Here is a 24,357-nt window from a genome sequence, read left to right as displayed (position 1 = left end):
AAATGTCACATTGTACATAACAGTCATGACTTTTATATTTTATATGATGTTGTTCAGTAAAAAAATAATGCTCATTTTCTTTGTTGAAGCATTTAATTCATTGTCATTCATTACAACTACAGCTATCTGTAGATTCCTCCAGAGCTCTTCTGATGTGGAAAAGCTTTTGATAAATAAACACATTAAATTAACAACATGAATAAACCTATCTGGCACTATTCTGAGGTAGTGTTAAGTTATTCCACTGCCAGTCCTGTTGAAACAGTCCTTTTCTATGGATATTGATTTTATGAGTTAAACAACCCAGAAAATGTAGTTTGAAGTTCAGTTTAGGGTAAAGGTCGGCCTTAGGCATTTAGTTGTGATGGTTAAGGTTAGGGTTAGGGGCTAAGGAATGTATTGTGTGTGTGTGTGTGTGTGTGTGTGTGTGTGTGTGTGTGTGTGTGTGTGTGTGTGTGTGTGTGTGTGTGTGTGTGTGTACAGTATGCCTGGAGTGGATCTGAGCCAAGAGTTCAACAATGTCATGTGCTTTCACTTCAACCTTGACAGACTGTGTGTATGTTTGTGTGTTTGTGTGTGTGTGTGTGTGTGTGTGTGTGTGTGTGTGTGTGTGTGTGTGTGTGTGTGTGTGTGTGTGTGTGTGTGTGTGTGGAGACAGAGTTGACAGGTGTGGACAGGAGTCATCACTTGCTGAAGGACCTTTATTTTTGGGCCAGTCAGAATCACATACATACACACACACACACACACACACACACACACACACACACACACACACACACACACACACACACACACACACACACACACACACACACACACACACACACACACACACACACACACACACACACACACACACACACACACACACACACACAGTTAAACCCATACCAATTAACCTAATCAGGAGTCTCGAGCATTTCCTCTCCACAACTGAACTCTTTTATTATCACGTACGTTTGTTCATTTAAGTGCAACATACAGTATGTATTTTTTTCACCAAAGTTGAACGTTGTAAAAATTAATCATGACATGTCAGTACTGAGAGGAATGAATCCTACAGCTGCATGATTATAGCCAACACACACACACACACACACACACACACACACACACACACACACACACACACACACACACACACACACACACACACACACACACACACACACACACACACACACACACACACACACACACACACACACACACACACACACACCATGCTTTAGATGCATTAGGGTAGAGGGGACAGGATGGAGGGAAACCTGCTCAATTGAGTTAAAGACTGCAATTTAATTTGCCTCTCTCTGTGTGTGTCTGTGTGTGTGTGTGTGTGTGTGTGTGTGTGTGTATTTTCTCTTTCAAAGAACATACAGTTTGATGATGTTCTCAAAAAAGGCAAATAAATTAAATTTGACTCCCCTGTTAAATATTCAGAAAATTACACACACACACACACACACACACACACAGAGACACACACACACACACAGAGACACACACACACACCAACACACAGAGACAGACACACACACACATGTACAGGAACACAGTCATAGCAGTTTGCCACATGATGAAGAACATGTGATGTTTGAAGGAGCAGTCCTCGACCTGCAAATAGAAATGCTGCAGATATGCACATGCACAAGAGTAGTGTTTAGTTTCATCATGTGTATTATTAATATTTCATAAAATGACACTATACGTCACATTAATCTGCAAATATTTGGATAATCAAATTATCCTTATTGTCATGTTTGTCATATATTGTGTTTTCTGCAGTGTTCTTTGCACAAATATTGATGATTTTGTCAGACGATGTGGTTGATTTAATAACACAATCAAATATCTGGACTTGTTTTGTTACACTAAACAAAAGAATAAAAATATAAAAAGTGTCTATTCAAAATTAAGTGATAAATAATAATTGCAGTTGTTTGATAAAGATGAACGGCGTGATAACACACAGTATGCATGCTGCACACACTGTATGTTTTTACAACACTGGACTGGACACACACACACAGACACACACCTTTCCTCTTCCTTCACTGATAAAGAATGCATCACTCCTGCATGCTTTTCCTCTGACCTTTGACCTCTGTGTGCGTAGAGCTGTCAGCGCACAGATAAACAGGGAGGAGGAGTAAAAACTAGTCTTCTACATCCTCCATCTGTATGAAGATTCTCACACACACACACACACACACACACACACACACACACACACACACACACACACACACACACACACACACACACACACACACACACACACACACAGAGGGGCCTTTTCCGTCCTTCACTGTTTCTATATTTAGTGACATCTGCACCTGTGAGCCTGAGTTCGCTCAGTAAGCAGGAGGGCTGTGACCTCACAGGAAGGGAGGTGGTGTGTGTGTGTGTGTGTGTGTGTGTGTGTGTGTGTGTGTGTGTGTGTGTGTGTGTGTGTGTGTGTGTGTGTGTGTGTGTGTGTGTGTGTGTGTGTGTGTGTGTGTTGGGGTCCACACAGCCAACTTTTTTCCCCTCTCTTCTCGGTGATGTCATGCTCATTAGTGCTTGTTTACTAGTTACTGAAAATCTGGCATTGCTGTATAAACTGATAAACTGATTAAACACATATTGTAATCACATTTCTATTAAAAAACACAGAGAAGCAACAGCTTGGTTAAACAGTTATCAGTTATCGCTCTCATTATTTCCTGATCTCTTTGGGTCACCACCACAGACGAGTTGTAGCTGTAAACGCAGTCTGTTAGCGCTCCCTTATCAAAGGTCGAATACGTCTTGAGTTGTGAGTCTTTTTTTCCCCTTCTTAAATTGATGCTTTTTAAGATTTTGTGTCTGAAAAACATGATTTGCTGCAGAAATATATATATTTATTTTTTCTGCTTTTTCATTCTGTTAATGATCTCATGACTCCTGAGATTTAGCTTGTAACCACTGATCTATATTATCGTTGATTAATCTTATGTCTATTACCTAATTAATTAATCATTTCATAAATCTCTCAAAAGAAACAGTCATACTCGAGGTTTATTGTTCTCAGTTTTTATAGACTTTATCAATTCAAAGAACCAAAAAATCCTTCTTGCATAGTTTTACTCGCTTTATTAATGATGTGTCAATCCTTTGACTTTTAAAGCACCAGAACTATATGGGGAATATTTAAATGCAGAATATAATCTGGGAAGAGATAACCAATCAGAGAGCACCAGTCAGTATCACCGCTCAACATCCCTTCAAATTCAGGTCAATGAATGTTAACATAGCCATTACTGAGCTCTTAGATTGTATGTTTATCTATAATCAAAGGTATGTAAATATCCTTCCATAGAACGTTTTATCTAATATTTTTAGTTATTTATTTATATTTATTTTTAGGGCACTTTTACTGGCACTTTTTGCACACTGAGTATTTTATTATTATTATTTATTGCATATAAATATATGTTAGGGCTGTCAATCGATTAAAATATTGAATTGTGATTAATCGCATCATTGTCTAGAGTTAACTCGTGATTAATCGCAAATTAATCGCACATTTTTTACTTGTTCTAAATGTACTTTAAAGGGATATTTTTTCAAGTTTTTAATCCTCTTATCAACATGAGAGAGGACACATGTTTGATTTTTGCAAATGTATGTTTATTATTACTGAAACACTACAGAACAATTAAATACTGCATGCTCCAAAAATCTGCTGAAATCTTAACATCACAAACCAGCTGCTGGCTGAACATACAGCTGACACAGAGAGGTCTCCTCCTGCTCACCAAAGGCAGACCACACTGGATAGTTTGAATGCATGAACAACTCTATAAGCAACACACTTTCAACAGCGATAGCTGGCTATATGCAGGTCAGTTAACATTGAGCAGGACCAGGGTTTGCCTTTGGCTCTGTGTATCAGCTGTATGTTGGCCAGCAGGTGCTCTTTGAGACTATAACTCAATTCAGAACAATTAATGAAATAACTTTGGTCTTGTGGATAGAACATCTGGCAGGGCTTTGAAGCTGAATTGATTTTTCATAACACTCTTTTCTTTCTCCATTTCTGCATCGCTTCCTTATTTCCAAACTACAGGCTGGGACAAGGGTCAAATACAATGTGTGTGCTGTTAAAATTAATTTGCGTTAACTTTGACCGTTTCTAAGAGTGTGTGTTTTATTAGTGCAACTTTTGGGTATTTTTAGTTATAAGTTTTTAGTTTTTTCCATTGGATAGTCAGAGATGTTTCTATGTGATGTTACATGTGGATGTAGCTGCTGTAAATCTATCTATGTCAGAAGCTGATCACTGCAATCTATAGTTCATTATCTGGTGATGGAAATTAAAGTAAACTGCTGATTATGTGCTAGAGTATAGAGTTTGTTCTGTAAATTGTATTTTCAATCCAATTTTTCCACCTGTTTTTCTTCCATTTAAAAGAAGCAGAAAACTGTTATGTGTAAATGTGCACTCCTCCATCACTGTCCACAGTGTCAAAACATTGTTTTATTCAACCTAATTTTAGTCTGCATCTTTCCTCTCTTCCCTTTTGATATTCATCTTCTCCTTTCAAAACACTTCACTAATCAAATGAGCACAGCAGCACTTTGAGTGACAACACAATGCTGTCACTTTCTATGATTGGCTTTCAGTGACAAAAAACAGCCTGAATTTCAATTTCAAGCATTTTCTTTTCTTTTGTTTGTTTTGTTTATAATTCATTAAAGCCTGAAAACAGAAATGCCCCCCCCCCCCCCTCCCTCCTCTCCTCTGCCAGATTCATGGTAATATTCTGCCACCCTCATCTGTCCATCTGCCACAACAACTTCCTTCCTTCCGTTCCTTCTCGTAGAAAATGCAGATGGATGAGAACAATTATCCTGTTAAACCTCAAAATGCTCTCAGTGTGCTGTTGTCCCGCTTGATGATGAAGATCCATTAAGCCCCCAAGAAAAAGAGAAAAAAGTGCAACTAGCAAACAGTGGAAATGGAGAGAGAGAGAGAGAGAGAGAGAGAGAGAGAGACAGAGAGAGACAGAGAGAGAGAGTGTGTGTTAACAACAGCAAGGAAAAAGTAATTAGGCAGGCTGCTCCCCCTCCCTCTCCCCCCCTCCTGCTGCACTTTCGCATTGGAACGAGCCAGCAAACTTTCTCTGTCCTCCCCCTCACCCATCTCTCTCTCTCTCTCTCTCTCTCTCTCTCTCGCTCTCTGCTTTCCATCTTCTCCTGTATACATTACTGAACCCACGCCTGTTCGCCTTCACTGCACCAAGTCCTCACTTAGCACTGTGTGTCAGTGTGTGTGTGTGTGCAGAGGGGAAAGGATGGGGGGAGGTGGGGTGGTGTGTGTGTGTGTGTGTGTGTGTGTGTGTGTGTGTGTGTGTGTGTGTGTGTGTGTGTGTGTGTGTGTGTGTCAGGGGGGGATTATGGACGCTGTGGGTGGTGCAGTACAGTACAGTTCCAGCTACTGGTAGAAACTCCTGGTAGAGCCCCCTGGACGATGCCCACTTGCTTTCATGAGATTAGCTCAAATGCACTCAGGCATGCTCACACATACACACAAATGAGAACACACACACACACACACACACACACAAACATATGCAGACACTCAACATATTGCAGATCAGCAGTTGTCTTACCTCCCCTGAGCTTCTCTCTGGCCTAAACACTTTTAGACTCCTCTGTGTGTGTGTGTGTGTGTGTGTGTGTGTGTGTGTGTGTGTGTGTGTGTGTGTGTGTGTGTGTGTGTGTAGGCTACTACCATACTACACTACCTACAGTTTATCCATTTGGGGGAAAAAAAAAACACTTCCCCAGTTGGTAAAATGCTGACTTTGTGATCAGTGGATAAGGTTAGAGTAAAGGTAAGTCTGTAAGAGATGAATGAAAGTCCCCAGAAATGACGTAGGACAATTCATGTGTGTGTGTGTGTGTTTGTGTGTGTGTGTGTGTGTGTGATATGTGTATATGATGTGTGGGTGTGTGACAGGATATGTCTCAACATCTAAGTAAGTCATATAAGTGAGCACACACACACACACACACACACAAACACACAAACACACACACAAACACACACACACACCACAGCGTACTCTCTTTCTCTGAAATGTTACTGCCGTGTTGTAAGTGATAATGTGAGATTTCGGCCAAACAGGATGTTACGATCACACAGTTTCCCACAGGTTGGAAGTAAGTTTGTGTTGCTGGTGAGTGGGCGGATGGTTTAAAGATGACATATCATGCACATTTCCAGGTTTATGATTTCAATCTGGAGCTCTACTGGAATATATCTTTGCATGATTTACACTTCAGATAAACGTACTTATCCTCTACTGGCTCTTTATGCAGCCCCTCAGTTCAGCCTCTGTCTGTAACAGGCCGTTTTAGCTCCTGTCTCTTTAAGGCCCCCACTCTGTTCTGATTGGTCCGCACCTGGAAGCTTACTTGGCTCCAGAGGCTACGTAAACTAACAGAAGTTGTAGGATTTCACTTTTTTTCACCCCCTTTTGTACTCAAAATATAAACTTTTCAAATACATTCATACATGTTTAAGAATTTGATCTGAAATATGCGAGCGGACATCCCTAACAGCCTTAGCAACAAAGGCTACAGCACTTACGAACATGTGTGGGTATTAATCGATACCAAGTCAAACAATACCTGCAATCCTTTTTGCACCCAGAGAGAGGAAATATCATAACTAGTACTCTATACCTTTAAGGTAGCGACCAAAATAAATCGAGTAGTATCGAAACATCTCCCGTCAAACGATACCTGCAATCAATCCTTTTTGCACCCAGAGCTAGAAAATATGACTATTTGTATGGACTTGCTCACAGCCAATCAACACAAGCGTTCTTGGATTTAATACAACATGTGATTGGTCCACTGCCACAGCAGCTACAACCCGTCTGTGGTGGTGAAGTCGTGGTAAATTTGAGTTAGCACGCTTAGCAGTTCAGCAGCCAAGGTGCCACCTAAACGCTCTAAAGTGTATCTACACTACACGCCTGTTACACCGGATAAAAGACAGAGACCTACATGTGTTAATGGGTATCGAATTAAGTACTCAGTTGGTATTTAAGTGTACTTGGATTGGTACTGGTATCATAATTTTTTAAACGATACCCAGCTCTACTCATAACAGTATATAAATGAACAGAATATCCAAAAAGACTGCTTTCATCATGTCAATACAGTACATCATGATATAAACAGTAGTCAAATTGATGATCAATGATTCAATCATAGTTGGGAAGCCCATGATTCACCGTTGAGTCATCAGATTTTTCCCCCGCTGTGTTGATTACACAAAACTGCAAAAGTCAGCAGCATTGTATGCACAAGGTTTTAGAAACCTCATCTTGTCAGTTTCAGATTCACAAACTGTCACCGAGAGAAGTTAGGCGGAGCGCATTTGAGCTGGCAGAGATGCTGTTTAGTGATAACCAGTTTGGTGGTAAAGGGTGTTTCTACTTCTGCTGTAAGAAGACTAAAAGGTTAGAGAGGACAGCTAGGGCTGGGCAGGAAATCGTTATTGGGTCGATATCAAGATATTTTACAGATATCATCTTAGATTTTGAATATCATAATATGGTGATAAGTGTTTTCTTTTCCTGCTTTTAAAGGCTGCATTACAGTAAAACGTGTACTTTTCTGAACTTAACCGTCTGTTCTATTATCTGCCTGTATCCATTTAATCATTATATCCACATTACTGGAAATCTCATTGCATTAATATTATGTGAAAGCACCGATAGTCATCACTACAACATCGTCAAAATATCAACAGTGAGGTATTGGAAGGTTGTTGGTTTGATCCCTAGACCAGAAAGCTTACAGTCATTCACATAAAAGTTGGGTCATAAATAGGATATATTTTTCACGCAGCTTCTCTGAATTAGAGCTTTTAATAATGAATCGATTGACTGACTGAAAATGAATCACCAACTAATCGTTTTGTGTAATTTTTAAGAAATAATTTTCTGATTCCAGCTTCTGAAATGTGAAAATTTTCTTTACAATATTATTTTCTGTTATTTATTTGGACTGGAATTAAACTAAAACATTTTGTGGTATAGTGATTGTAGTTTGTCACCATTTTTTGACACCATAAAAACCAAATGATGCATCAACTAATTGAGGAAATAATTGACGGAATAATTGATCAAGAAAGTAATAGTTTGTTGCAGCCTTACTGGAGACTCTCCAAATGTTACTGGAACAAATGGTTGAATTGTAATTTTCTCTGCAACGAAAAGGTCGAGCTCATCTTTCCACATTGACCAGCTTCACCCTTCTATTAGTTTGTCTATAAAAACCGAAGATTCCGTCATTTTTCTGCATATTTTTAAGTGCGTATCTAAGACGTAGTTACTGGAGTGCAGCTGGTGTGATAAAGCACCTGCTGCAGGACTTATTGGCACTGTAGTCGTTGGATGCCAGCGGATTAATTCATCTTCGTTAAAATGACAAGGCGCTCAGCACAGTGCTGGGACACGAGCCAGAGGAACAAAACATGCAGTGCAGGGAGATTTTTTAGGAGGGTTTAGGGATCTCTGATGAGGTCATTATAAATCTACTAAATGATGAATATATTAGCAAAGAACAAGATAAATAATATAATGTCTTAAATAATGTATTTGTTAATGATTATCTTCTTGGGTTACCTAACTGTAGACAGCTCCATATTAATATCACTTACATCTGATTTGTTTTATTCATGATTGTAATCTGAACTCTCTTCTTGTGTCTCTTTTTCTTCAATTTCCCTGTTTTCTCCCCCTTTTTGTTTTCTCCTCCCTCCCTCTGTCTACTCTTCTCTTTTTTTTTTCTTTTTTTTTTTTTACAGATTGACCTGGAGCCAGAGGGGAAGGTGTATGTTGTTATTGACCTATCAGGATCTTCCAGTGAAGGTAAGACTGCTGTTTTGTTGTTGTTTTTGTTTGCTCAGCTCAGACCTCCCATGGTCAGCTAACATTGGCTGCAGGTAAACATCTCTGCTGTTATCCTCTGCTTCTTGCACACTGAAGAGTTTCTGTATAATCATCACAGGATCTTTCAATCCAAAGTGTTAATCTCCTGTTTATTTCTTTGGATAATCTACTGATGAAGACTATTAAGAGGTAGCAGTTTGCTTTTGTCTGTTCAGTCATGCAGACTACCACTGACATGCTATCTACTGAGTCCTTCTTATTTTAAGCCATGCTAACTAACAACGTGCTAATATTTACTAATATTTATTGGCTGTAATCAAATATAAAAAAACTCAAAACAAAACAGGGTGTTCAGAGCAGTCTGTGTAGAGTTTCATGTTAATGTCAGAAAAACATCTGCATCTGAAGAGTTTAAAAGTGATTTTTAGGTTGTTTGTGACTTTTAAATATATATTTCTACATGAGGGTCGAGCAGTGTTGGAGAGTTAGTAGTTACATGTAATGGCGTTATGTAATTTAATTATAAGTGTAAGTGTAATCTGTTACAGTTACTCGGAAAAAATATGTCATTAAATTACAGTTACTTATGAAAATGTTGATGATTACAAAGGAAGTCAGACCTTTAAGATTTTGCTCATTTTTTCCTCATTTTTTTTATATTTAACATGTTACTGAATACATATATAGCTTTTTTTTAACTCTTTGAAATCAATATTTTTTATATATTTATTAAATACATGGGCTTAAATGGAGTCACAGTACCAATTAAACCCACTTTATTCATCAAATATCTTTATTTTATATTCCAAAATCTACATGAGAGATAAATGTTGCTTTATAAGAAATGATCTCCCTTATAAATCATGTCAGTATCCATGAAAAACAGCTGGACTTAGAATTTGGTGCTTAATGGGAACACTTACCCTAACAGCTGAAAACACTGGTTAGAAAATAAGAAGAGTAATCAAATTTAATAAGTTACATTACTTTGATTAAGTAAGTATTTGAAATAGCAACATTACTTATTACATTTTAAATAGAGTAACTAGTCATCTGTAACCTATTACATTTCCAAAGTAAGCCTCCCAACGCTGTGGTAGAGTGTTGCCACAGTAAGATATACCTAACAAGTCTTACAACATCATCTATCAGTGTCAAGTAAATACTGTAGTTTTGCCTTCAGGGAGTACATGAGTAAACTTAAGGCATGTCACTACATTATCAAATGAATAAATCTCTCTCTGTCAATCATTTACAGCTTCTATGCAGTGTTGTCATTGAGTGAACTGTCTCTATAACCAATAACAGTGATGCCAAAATCAGCGAAATCTTCGAGCCAAGTTGTAAAAATGATAAAAAAACAAATAAAAGCATTTAAAACTGACATTCTGTGAATTACAAACATCCGTCCTACAGAAATGATGGATGAAAGGATTATGTGCTGTTTACAGTGATATCAACACAGATGAGACAGAAGTATAAACCAGTTCTAGTGAGTTTTAAGCTTTTAGTTTAATTGGAAGCGATCATATCTTGGTGAAGAGGTCTTTACATCTCAAATCAGTAAAAATCTTCCATCATAAGTCCTTTAAAGTCTATGTAAACTTTCTAACTTTCTCTTTTTCTTAATGCACTTAAGTGAACCCATGTGTAATCAGCACCATTACATCAGGAAGTAAACATTGCGAGCTTCCTGTGCATTTGTGGTTATTACTCCCAATAAAGTAATGAGAGACATGATGTCATGCGATAAGTGCTTTTCAGTAAAAGTTTAATGATGACAGAAAGTTCAGTGTTTGACGCCGAACTGTAAGATCACCTCGTTATTTAAGATGTGAGACAACATCGCGTGTAGAGACAGAGACAGAGACAGAGAGAGAGAGAGAGAGAGAGAGAGGGAGAGAGGGAGAGAGAGAGAGAGAGAGAGAGAGAGAGAGAGAGACAGAGACAATCTCGAGCTGTAATCTCTCCTGGAAGTCGCTTTATGTTCAGTGGAAATCAAAAGAAGTTACAGACAGCTGAGGAGTATTTTACTGCATGTGGTGATGCACTGATCTCATGCACAGGGTTAGCACTGATACCGGCCCTTATTAAACAGATATATTAAATACAGTTCCTCCAGGAATAAGATTAAAAGATATAAAACATTGTTTGGCAGTGCTCTTAAAAATGACCCAAGTTGCTGTTCCAAGAATAAGTCATAATTTATTTTTTGCTTTTATTCCTGATCTGGTTAAGGTAACATAAGGCTTTTGTGTCCATGTGGTTTATTCAAATTTAAAAGGGGGTTAAAATGTGAAAATAAACGCATGAATAACTTGCACACATTCTTTTCTTTGTGGACCCAGCATCACATTTCTTCTTTTAATCCATTTTGAGAGAATATATTAGAGGATGATGGCAAAAATGTCTAAGTGGTGTAACCATAAAAACTTTGTACCAAATAATTCAACTTGCTTAAAAACAGTAAATTCTCAATAAAAAACCATATCAACTACTACTAACTTTTTATATTAAATAAAGGTAATGGAATACAATTGTTATGTTTATTATTGTATAAGTCCACTTAAATACACTGTAGGTGGATAAAATATTTTATATTTATCATTCTTTTGTGGTTACACCATTTGACATTTTCAGGAGCATTCAGTCTTACTTTTGGTAAAAACAAATGGTGCAAATGTCATTTAAAATGACATAAAACCAACAAAAATACAAAATATACATTTTAACAAACCTGATGCTGCTTTTAAAATTATTTTTTAAGATATTTTTGAATTTTGCATCTTGCCAACACTTATTTGTCACTGATCCCTAAAACATTGTTTGGCAATGCTCTCAGAAATGCCCCATGCTGCGGTTACATAACTCATGATTTGTTTTTTTGGGGGCTTTTTTCTGATCTGATTAATGTAACGTAAGTATAGAAGTATCCATCATGCCTTTTTGTGGCTGTATGATGATGTCGCTCTACATTTCTAGTTCACACGATCATTAGAGGTTACTTGGCAGGAAAATATAATCATAAAGATGCAAATCATCCGAGCATCTTCAAGTCTCTGCTTTTTTTTTTTGTCATTGTAGCACACAGCAGACAAAAACATTTTCGTAAGGTCAATTGTTTCCAGACGTTTTGGGAGAACATTTTTTTGAGTAGTATCTTGAGAATACTGACCAATTGTTTTGACTATTTGATCTGTTTGTGGTCTGGGAAAAACACTGTCCAAAAAACAAGTCCAACTGAAATTAAACTGTCTTTCTTGTCTACTAGAGCAGCATATCTGTTCTGTAAATCACTTGTCCTGTGTTCTCATTTGTACAAGAAAAAAAGAGATATGTTTATATTTCATTTGGTTTCATAATGGTGCCCTTTAGTTTTATATTAATTCAACTGAATACCATAAGTCATCCACTCATGAAGCTTGAGTCTTTATCTCTATAAAGCAAATCAAATCTTGCACAAAGTGATAACATGTTGTTCTATCACAGGCGGAACAAACAGTCACACTGAGCCTGATTGCATCCTGACACACAACACAAGAGCCACATTAGCTTTCCTGCTAAAGTCTCCTTCTTATCTAACTTACAAAACATGAACACACGTATTGACCTGTGCCTTAGCTTGTCGAAGGAGCCACTAAACAAATATAATGTCAGCTAGCAGGCTAGATAACTAAGTGGCTGCTCAGTTACACTACACAGCAAATTGATCCATTAGACGCTGGTTTGGTTGTTGCTCTTCAAAATCACCGTTAGCGACACTCTGTCTGTCCATGACTTGAAGATGATGTAGTGTATGCTCATCATCTAAGTTAATTCATATGCATTATGTGATTTAGTCAAATTTAAAGGGTTAAAATGTGAAAATAAACGTATGAATAACTTGCACACATTCTTTTTTTGTGGACCCAGCATCAAATTTCTGCTTTTAATCCATTTTGAGATAATATATTAGAGGATTATGGAAAAAATGTCTAAGTGGTGTAACCATAAAAACTTTGTACCAAATAATTCAACTTGCTTAAAAACACTAAATTCTCAATAAAATACAATATCAACTAGTTTGGCATGATCTTACATTATATCTTGTTATATTAAATAAAGGTAATGGAATACTATTGTTCTAAATATTACATTTAATCTGGGGATTCATGTCAATCATCTTTAAATGAAGTAATTATTTGTATAAGTCCACTTAAATACACTGTAGGTGGATAAAATATTGAATATTTATCATTCTTTTGTGGTTACACCATTTGACATTTTCAGGAGCATTCAGTCTTACTTTTGGTAAAAAATGGTGCAAATGTCATTTAAAATGACACAAAACCAACAAAAATACAAAACATATATTTCAACAAACCTGATGCTGCTTTTAAAACTATTTTTTAGAGATATTTTTGAGTTGCTCATCTTGCCAAGCCTTATTTGTCACTGACACATATATACAAGTCTTGGACTGTGTTATGGATTGTGTTATACTTGAAATTTTGCAGATACATGTGATGTGAGGTCCTCTTTTCTTATTGTTAAATAAACTAAACTAAACTTTAAAAGGTTGTTGATTATTCAAAGAGGCAGACCTGCCAGCAGCTCAGTTTATGGTTATTATTTATTTAATGGCAGCATGAAGCTGTCCAGTGTTCTAAAACAGGAACGGCGATGATGACCGAAGGTGAGACAGGAGAACATACAGACACACAAACACACAACAGCTGTGTCCCTGCATGTCTAATCCTTGGCGTGAGTCAGGTTTTTGAGATGGTGGGATAGGGGTGGAAATGTGAAAGAAGCATTAACACAAATTCAGAGAGAGAGAGATCAACTGTCAGACACTTCCAAGGAACAGAGACAGAGAAGGAGGTGTTTATGCAGGAGGAACAGACTCACTGTCTGTCTCCTGTTTGTTACCCAACATTAGCAGACATTTACAGTACATACGAGGTCTGCACGATATATTGTTTTCGACAGCGCATGTGAAATAGTCAAATTGCTTGATTCATGTCGTCAAATAAGGCAAAGAACTTAACTTTTTTATGCGTCTTGATAAAAAATGTAAACTTGTAAAAGGTTTTCATTCTCCATGACAAATCTACATCTGATATCACATAACTCATTCTGATTTAAGGGTTCTTGGATACATAGAAGTTTGATTAAACAACCAAAGCAGACCCTACTAGTGCCAGTTTTGGTTGTTTGATAAACTGATCGAGGCCTGGATGCTAGAGGCAGGTGTTCAGTTACTCAAGTCGGCTTTTGAGTGTGTGTATTTCCCGTTATCAGCAGCACCTCGTCCTAGTTTCTAATGTAAGAAACACTCAACACACACACACACACAAAACTTGCAGTATCTAGATCTATCTATTTGTACATCCTGTCAGCATATATAGATATATCTGTTTATTGCTTGAGTTTGAGAGTTTAACCATCCTCAACCACTGTTTATCTTCCACCACAATCCTACAAAGTCATGTAGTGCAAATCTTTATCAGCTCCTTTATCAGAAAGTCAATGAGAGAAAGTTAGTGTAACATACAACCGGCATGAAAGTATGTGACAAGTTGCGGTGGTGCTTTAACAATCACCAGATTAAAGCCAGTACTGAAGTCACTGGTGTGTGGATGAAATGTTAAGGTCAATGGAGAAAGGCTAATGCCAATGTCTAGATCCATTTCCTCTGAAGATTTGGTGCAACTAGCTTTAAAGATACTCTGCCATCTAGTGGTATTTTCTACTTACTGCGGTTTACTGTACTGAAGTATGAGACACTTTCTTTGATGGATTCAAAGCTTTAGCTGCCACAAACTTGTTCTTATGTATTATTTCACCTTTTAAGCTTCTACTATTGATTTCAGCATATTTGGTTTAGTTTCTTATAAGGGAATACAAAAACATTACAGAAGAGGTTGCCTAACACTTCAGAGCCTTACTGTAAATAACGGAATTTAATCTTTATAATTTGGCACTAATGCAGGAAAAAGAACAGATTTGATCAACAACATACCGTGTACGTCACCACAACTGCTATCATATAACTTGGATTCGAAATTGGGCTTATTATGTGCTGTTTGTCCGCTTTACTGACATACATCCTCCCTTGCTTTTTTCCAGAAATGATCATGATTTCACGAGGGAAAGACTGAACTTTACACCAGAACAACAAAGCTGTTTTTTGTTTCACTTCACCAGATGTGAATGACTTTTCCCACCATATCTCAAGATAACGGCGCTATCAGATTTTATACCTCCACTCAAGAGATAACAGAGTCAGTGTTTACCAGAAATGTTTGTGTTTGTGCATCTGTGTATATATATATGTGTGTGTGTGTATGTGTGTGTGTGCGTACCAGGTTTGCGTGTTAGAGAGACATGACAGAATGGAAGAAGAGAAAGACCGAGAGGGAGTTAACCAGAGGTCGAGAGAGGGGGGGAGGAGGGTGATAAATTGATTAGTAAAGTGGAGTGTTCTCTAATGGACCAGTTACATCATCGAAAAAGAGATAGATAGATAGAGAGAGAGAGAGAGAGAGGGGGGAAAGAGGCAGAGAGAGAGAGAGAGCAATACAAAGTGACAAAGAGCTGACATTAGGATAAGGACTTTCAGCAGGAAATAATCATTTGCTTTCTCTCTGTTATAAATCTGTTCTTTAATTATATATTTTTTCTCTTTCACTCTGTTCACGTATTCCTCATGCCTGTCTGTACTGTATGTTTATGTACCTGTGTGTGTGTATGTGTGTGTGTGTGCATGCATGCGTGTGCGAGCGGCTGAAATTGCAGTCATTACTTAAATGTGTTTGCATAGCAGAGAACACATGGCTGAACTGTCAGGCCTGAGAGCTACAATCAACCTATTAGCTTACATGCACACACACACACGCATACACACACACACGCATACACACACACACTCAAACACACACACAAAGCACTGTTGTTGATAAGGCGCTGCCTGTTGCTAAAAGCAGGTGAAATATTTATATGCTGCTCTGGCTCTGTTGTTATCAGCTTTGAGAGTATTATTCTCTAAACTGAATGAAGCTTTGTTAGAAAACCCTTGTGGCCTTTGTCCAGAACAGTATTAGTTTATTGAAAGTTCATTTTTTAAATGTCTATTACTGTGGTAGCTTGGAAGCGCACACATATAAAAATCTAATAAAAATGACTCAATAAACGACAAAGTCTTAAGGTAAAGGTTTAGTTGAAATAAAATGTACCAAAACTGCTTGGCTGAATCATTTTAGAAGCAAAATTCTCTGTTTATTCCTTGTTTCATCAGTTTTCTCTGATAATAAATTGAATGTCTTTTGATTGTAGACCTTTTGCACAAGACAAAAAGACATTTGAGGACGTCATCTTAGGCTTTGGGAAACAGTGATTGAAAGGTTTCATCATTTTCTGACATTTTATACATCAAATGACTACTGTATGACTAAAAATAAAATAAAGTTAAAAGAATAATCAATACTTAAAATAAGGAGTGGTTACACGGGTCTGGAAAAAATGACATCGCCCTCAGCAGACAGGCAAATCTTTTGCAAATAGATAAAATTGTTGAGTCATTTTCAACTTACACAACATTGAGAGTCTTTTCATCAGTTTGCACCACTTGGAGCCAGTCGGTGTCTTCTGCATGTACCAACATCTTTCTACTCATTATGTGAGTAATCCAGCTGCCTTTATAATCAACTTCTCATTCACTGTGACTGAGGACTGGTCTGAAATCGGTGCTAAATCCTGCAGTGTTCAGTATTAAAACAGCAAAAAGCTCCTACTGCTGCTGTCTGTACTTAAATATCATTCATTTATTATAAGCGTCTGGGCTTTTCAGACGTCTGGAAGGAGCTCAGAGTAGTAAAGCTGCTCCTCCTTAAATGTTTTAAAGAGCCAGCTAACATGATGTGGATGTTGGACCATGATGCCCCCTGCAAGCCTCCCTGTGGAGGTATTCTGGCCTTGTCTAAGTGAGAGAAGAGCCCATAACATGCAGAATACTCTCTCTGTAGGGATTATACTGTATATCCCATCTAGACCGAGAATGCCTCGAATTGACCGGGGAAGAGCTGGAGGTAGAGGCCTAAAAGTCAATATGTAGTAGTAGAGGGACTTCTGAGCTATCCTGCTTAATGTGCGGCCATAATCCTGCATCCATTTTCAGTTTGCCTGCTGTTAGATACATGTTTTAAAGGTGTGTAGCTAGAGCTGGCGCGATACTTACTGCACAAATTAGCAAAGCCATTCAAACCGTCATGGTTACCGCCCTTAAAAAAAGTGACTTAAACCTTAGATGTTATAGAAAAAGGTTCATCAGTATTGTATTGACCCCAATATCAGCTGCCTCTGATTATAAAATGTCTCCCCTTTTTCCAACACCCATTTTGACTCGTTTTCACTCAATGTGAACTTATTTCCTCTTTTGAAGAAAGGCAGAGTTACACGCCCCTTCAGAACCTCCTGCAGGTCAAACTGGATTAACCAAACACTTTTATGGTTGACTGACTCTAACACACTCACTAATAGACTAGCATAGCAATATTAAAGCTACAAACAACAACAGGAAATTGTGTAGACCGTAAATATAAGACTTTTTCCAGACTTATTTCTAGGAAAACAAAACTGATTTGTACTCGAACCAGTACGGTCAACTTTTCAAATGCGTTTATTCCTTCTGTAGTCTATTCCTTATAGCTTCTGTAGTCTAAATATCTGTATTTATTCCTGTACTGTTTTGTCATCAAGAGGCCGACTTTCCAGCAGAAATATTGGTTGGCATTTGGCAGGCACGTAATTTTTTAACGTCAAGCCTGAGAGATTATTTATTGTCCCATCACTCAGCGAAGTGGTGATCAGCTTCACTCTGCAGTGGGCGTTATGTGATTGCGTTAATGCGGTAATGCAGTAACCGTGACAGCTCTATGTATAGCCGCTATAATGATGATGAGCATTGCAAGAATAGACAATGTTGTTCTTTACTTTATGTGGTCTGTGGTTATAGCTGGCAGGCTAACATCCATCCACAATGATTCAAGTACAGCATGTTGAAAAGTACCTCATGACACATTGACTTCTATATAATATCTTTATATAATAGCAGCTATGAAATGAGTGTGGCCCCTCAGTGACCCTTGGCTTGGTTCACTCTCACATCGTCGTTTTTATAGAAAAAGCTCTAAAAAAGCCACTTTACACTACCTGCTCAGCTCCAAACAGCAGACGGACACAGTTGGCTGTAGACTAACTGGTGAACATAGTGGAGCATTTAGCAGCTAAAGAGCCAGATATTTCCCTCAGGAGTTGCTAGAGAGTAAAAACAGAGCTAAAAGAGAGTGAATATTGGACCTACATTCAGCAGTTGGACAGAAACAAGACTCCAAATGAATGATAATGTTGATCAGTACCTGCTGGATGTAGAAATAAGCAGCTGTTCGCTAAGAAGTTCAACATACAGTATCAACTTAAAATGTGACAATGTTTTAGTGATGTGTTCACTATTTGTTTCTGCTGCCCCCAAGTGGCCAAAAAAAGGTAATGCAGGTTTAAGTTAAGGTAACGTGCATCATCAATTTCTTTTTTTTTTCCTTCTTTTTTTGGGAGGGGGAATCAATAGTTTTATTTTAATTTAGAAAACAAAACAACATCTGCTTGAACTAAATAATATAAGATAATTGACAGTGCTAATAAGTATTGTTATTATGCAGCACATGTATCATTTATCATCATTGGTACATCACTTTAGTACTGTTGAGTGTAATAAATCCTGCAGCCTTGAGGATCTGCCAGCAGGACTTGAGATCTAAAGTCTTTTTTTGTGCTCTTTTGGATTGATAAAGGTGAATGTGTTCATTATGAACTCTGTCTTTGACTGTATCCAGTTAAAAAAACAGTTGTGGCACTAAGCTCTCTGATATTTAACTTTTACCTGTTTGGTGGTGGTGAGGACATCACAGAGGAGTAACACGTCTGTCTCATACCCACCCCTCCCAAAATCCCTGAAACCTCCCCAGTGTGCAACGCTATGTCTAACACTGTTGCTAGGCAGCAGCCATCAGTTGCTAGGTGATGGTGATGGCGTATAGCAAAAGGGGCTGGAGGAGTGAGACTGAAGACGGGTAGAACGTGACGGAGAGGAAGAAATATATGAGGAGTCCTGATACGTGTAGAGCTAAACATGTCCTGAAGGTGCAGAAAGGCTCGTCGAGCATCTCAAACAGGAACAGTTCATTCTTTGGGGAGCATGAATACGCTCATTAAAGTTAACAGTCGTCTGTCCATTTGATTGTGATATATTTTGGGTAACGGTTGATGTTTTAACATCACAGAAGGGGCTCCAACTCCCACAAAGCAGTTCACACGGGGTCATGAGGTCCTCTTGATTTTAAGCAGTGTAAGAAACTTTTTTGCTACATATGTCTGAGCATTTAATTAATTTCTAGAAAAAAACATATATGTAATTGTTATATTAATATTGTTATTTACCTAATGAAGATGAGGGTGCAATGTAGGCATGAGGAGAAGCAGCACTAACAGAACCGTCACTGTAGCATGCATGAGAAAAGTATGCAGCTAAAACAACCAAAGAGCTGATAGAACAATGACCACGAGTCAGGGAGAGGAGACAACTGAATGTGACAAAAAGAAGCTTATTAAGTATGTAGTATGATAAAAGTATAAGTATACTAGTTTTTAAATAATAACACAGACATAAAACTGCATGAAACATTCCTAAAAATATGATACATTTGTTAGTTGCTAGTTTTGCACAAACTCCCTGCAGGTATTGAGATCACTATTTAGGTTCATTGTACACCGACTGTCATTTTATTTCATTATGCATCAAATATAATATACATAAAATATGTCAGTTCGTCAGGGGTCGACAGCGTACTTCATGGTAAAATAGGGGTCACTTAAGGAACAAGGCCGGGAATCACTGCTCCAGGGAATACAAATATTCACAGAAAAATTCATGTTTTTCCAGCTGGTAGTTTTTGGACCGCTTTGCTTTGAAAAGGACAGATGAGAAGACCATCTGATAATATGACTTGACATAAACATTAGTGGGGCAACAATATAAACTGAAGATATATAGTAGATGAATTATTGTCTAGTAAAAAAGTGATGACTGTGAACTTATTTGCAATGAAACATACTCAGTAGTCACTTTCTTACATGATCCGATGTAGTAAATGCTGAGTGATGTAAAGGAAAAGACATATGATGTTTGAGGTACTCATACCATGACTACTGAAGAAAAATATAACAGTTGTAGCTGTTCTTTGGATTCAGACGAGCTCTACATGAGTTGTGATGTCGCAAATCATCCTCTTAGGTTCATATCTTAAAAAGCAGATTTTTGGTGAGTGCAGAGAAACTTTCCTCCGCCAGCAGATGAAGTCATGAAGTAACTCAAACTCAGCACACACAGCGTTCTACACAGTGTAGCTCAAACATCCAACTAAAGATTCTTCACTTGTCTGGAAGATGCTTCACCATGACGAACTTTACAACACTTTCTTTAACATCAATCCTTAAACATATCTTCAGCGTCTGCTCTCTTTGTTTTCTTTCCAAAACATCTGATTTGGACTTTTTCTGACAGTATCTAACATGGTGATTGTGTTTTATAGTGTGTATCTATCACAGATTACATTTGTGTCGCTTGCAATCAGAGTTATACAATCCACTTATAAAAACAGTCAACAGAGACAAGCTTCAGGTAAATTTAGTTAACTGGAAAATATTGGTACTAAAAATTCAAATCATCGACCACAGGTACTTTCCCCAGTGACTATAACCTTTTGAGGGGCTCGTTCCTCTACCTGCATTTCCACTGCATAGACCAGGGTCTAAATTAAGTTCCATAGAGGTTGTTTTATCCTCCAAAAAAGTCTCTTAGGTAGTACTTTCCAAAAGTATAGGACCTTTGAGGGTGGGGTTTGCAGGGATGACAGTTGCTGATTGTTCACCACTGCTGCTGCTTCAACTTGTGTATCGCTTCATTCATAAAAAAAGGAAGTGTTTTAGTATCGATTTAAGACCAGCTTACAATGAGGGAAGGACATTTCTCTTTGTTTGTCACCGTTAAATGTAAAGTTAGGCTTTGATGTCAGCTTCCCCAAGTCGTTTTTAAAAAGGGTGAGCTTGTTTTTCATTCTCTTTGTGAGTGTGCATTTATTTTTATGACTTGTACAAAATATATTACTTCATCCTCCTAATCCCTTTTACTCTTCATAATTTATATTACTGTAAAGTCACCCCTCCCTCTCTCTCTCTCTCTTTTTCCCCCTCTCTCACTTGCTCGCCCTAGGTAGTGTGTGTACGTAATGAACACAGGGTTAGACAGTAATTGAAACCCTCTGCTGTTCCACTGGGAAAACCCTCCTTAATTAAACAGACAGAGCAGGAGAGACACAAGCAGACGCTGTGACTGACTGTGTGAGAAAGAAAAGAGCAGAGTGTTTGATTTATCACTAAAGACGACCTCGGTGCTTTCAGTTTTCAGCCCACACAGCGTCACTGCCATCTAGTGGCCAAATGATGGAAGTGCAGATTTTCCTTTTCAAGAGAGACCAATGGGTTCATTTATCTCCATGATGGTTCCTCATCTAGAAACACAAAGATTAAGATTAAATAAACATGTATATTGAAAATGTAGCTACAGGATAACCATAATACTTTTCTATTATACTGTATACTGATGTGTATAACTATGTGTGTTTTTAGATGCGACCATGTCCAGTGAAAATGAAGAGCGTGTGTTTCGGCAGCGGATGCGCCCAAGGAAGCGTCAGGGTGCCGTCCGCCGAAGAGTCCACCAGGTCAACGGACACAAGTTCATGGCCACCTACCTGAGACAGCCCACCTACTGCTCCCACTGCAGGGACTTCATCTGGTGAGTATACGACCACTCATGATAATTACTACACACTCAAAAAAACACATTTAAATACTATAAACTGTACGTAAAGATGGATATAAATCACAGCTGTCAATCAACGTCCCGCTATAAGTCTTCAAATCTTATTAACGGAGCAACAATATCCAGAATGACCACCAGCACTCTTGTTAAAGGTCCTGAATATAGTGATTGAGATTATAATGACTCCTTGAAAGAAATTAACGAAGAGAAGTTGAGGCTTTTTGAATGGGAGTCAGTAGGAGACAGCATCTAGTGGCCATCAGTGGCACTTTAAGATACTTCATCTTCAAGACCGCACACTGACAGAAAATAACTGTTGAAACAGTCACCTAAACACAGACTTATTCACTAGAAGAACAGACCCAGATGATTTACACGCACTTTAGGTTCAGTAGACAAAAAAACATGGTTTCCCAAATCAGATCGATCTGTCAACACAACTGGATTTCTACAGAATTTCTGTCGCAATTTAGATGGTTAGTCAGATCCCTGATGGGGGTTTTAACATCAGCACATGTTGCAGCGGTGAATCGTTGAATACCAGAGAACAAAGTAAAACCCAAACAAAATCTAAATAAGAAAATCTAAGACAATCTGACAGTTATCAAACCTGAGCAACTGAGAAAAATCCTCTTAAGGCTGCAGCATCACATATCAATAATACACAATAATACAATACAGTAATACAGAAAGCTGCATGTAAGCACGTCTTTCTGCATTGCACGTTATTACTGTGCTCTCTTATTCCTACCACTAACCTGGCGTCTTGTTTACACGTAAACAGAGCAAACGCTGTGAAGTGTGGACCAATAAACAAAGCCAGCTGTGTTTGTTTCCATCCCAACAACTGTGTTAGCGTCACTCACATGGAAACATGTGGCCTCGGTGCTCTGCTTCGCTTTCAGCTGAAAGAACCTTTGATCTGTAATCAGAATCACAAGGACACTGTGTTTGATAGAGGCCTCCAGTGTTCAGGCTCTCTGTGCTCAATGAACACAAATACTGAACCACACAGGGGAGCAAATCGCTTGTATAAATAGTTGAGTTTTTTTATGTGGGAAACTGATACGTCTTGTAGTAACCACAATGAATTCAGAGAAAAATAAACTGGATTTTAATGTAAAACTTTGAGGTTTTGGGCATGTTGTTCAATCGCAATACATCAGATTTAGCTACGACTCATAACTAACGAGCTGTAAAAAGAAATTAAACACTTTTGCTGTTTATATTCTTTTTTATCTCACAACATCATATATATGGCTTTAAACTAACACTTATTTTCATAATCTGCCATTGTTGTAATCATTCTGTCTATGAAATACCAGAAAATGTTGATTTCTGTCTCCAAAACCCCAAAATACAACCATAAATGTCCCGATCAACTGTCCAAGAACTAAAGATATTCAGTTTACTGTCATAAAACACTAAAGAAAGCAGATATATTCATATTTGAGAAGCTGAAACCAGAGGATTTGTGCATTTTTCTCTTAAAAATCACTCAAAACTATCAAAATACTTGGCGATTCATTATCTGTTAAACAATCAACAGCTCTACTTAATACTAATACCAGGCTGAAAGAGAACAAAATACAGTACTGAGGTCCCAATGATCATAATAAAATAATGAATAATGAACATCTATATCAATATATCTATCAATAAGTAAACAGATAAATAAAGTGAGCTAGGCTGCTGCTCTTGTTCTGGTAATCTTTACTTGATTTCCACTAAACCTTTAGATTAAGACATGAAAAGAGAAAAACAAATCTGTACAAATACTGTACAAATACTGAATAAATGAATAATACAAGAGTTGTAGTTCTTTGAGAAGTAACCAATTATAAATAAAACTCTCACAGCTGATAACTACAGAGCCAACATATCAATATTTCACCTTCTTCTAGCAACAGGATTTAAATAACACAATGCACATTTTCACTATTTCACTGGAGATCACATCAAATGTCTTGTTTTGTGTGTCTAAATAATCCAAAACCAAAATACATACTGTTTAAAGTGATAGAAAACAGAGAAAAGCAAAGTACTATTTGGTATTTTTGCTTAAAAAATGACTTAAAAAGGAGTAATTGATTATAAATAATAGTTGCCAAATTATTTCTTGCAGTGGATTAATTGATTAATCGACTGATGTTTGCAGGTCAAGCCGAGTTAACGCTGTTTACTCACTCTTTTTCTCCCTCTCTCTGACTCTCAGGGGCGTTTTAGGAAAGCAGGGCTACCAGTGTCAAGGTAGGATCGGTTTTATTTTTATCGCCTCTTAAAGTCTTTACATTCCTCCGGTCCAGTGTGTCTTCATCTTAATTCATTGTTTGGCAATAATAGCAAACTGGAGGCATTTTAAAAACACACAAAATTACCCTGCAAATGTGTTTCATATGTCCGTGTGTGTGTGTGTGTGTGTGTGTGTGTGTGTGTGTGTGTGTGTGTGTGTGTGTGTGTGTGTGTGTGTGTGTGTGTGTGTGTGTGTGTGTGTGTGTG

The 24,357-nt window shown here is 37.8% G+C and overlaps 1 protein-coding gene across 1 annotated transcript in view; it reads left to right on the top strand.

Annotated features, from left to right (window-relative positions):
- LOC133991485 (protein kinase C epsilon type-like) overlaps nt 1-24,357 on the top strand; it is a 119,934-nt gene that overhangs the window by 32,845 nt on the left and 62,732 nt on the right. Inside the window, exons 2-4 of the mRNA XM_062429914.1 lie at nt 8,855-8,918; nt 21,663-21,831; nt 24,074-24,108. Coding sequence (XP_062285898.1) covers nt 8,855-8,918; nt 21,663-21,831; nt 24,074-24,108 — 268 coding nt within the window. The remainder of the gene's footprint in view (nt 1-8,854; nt 8,919-21,662; nt 21,832-24,073; nt 24,109-24,357) is intronic.

Source organism: Scomber scombrus, chromosome 12 (genome assembly GCF_963691925.1).
Source record: "Scomber scombrus chromosome 12, fScoSco1.1, whole genome shotgun sequence".
In the NCBI taxonomy this organism is placed as follows: Eukaryota; Metazoa; Chordata; class Actinopteri; order Scombriformes; family Scombridae; genus Scomber; species Scomber scombrus.
Note: the sequence above shows the minus strand (reverse complement) of the source record. Positions and strands in the feature narration are given on the sequence as shown.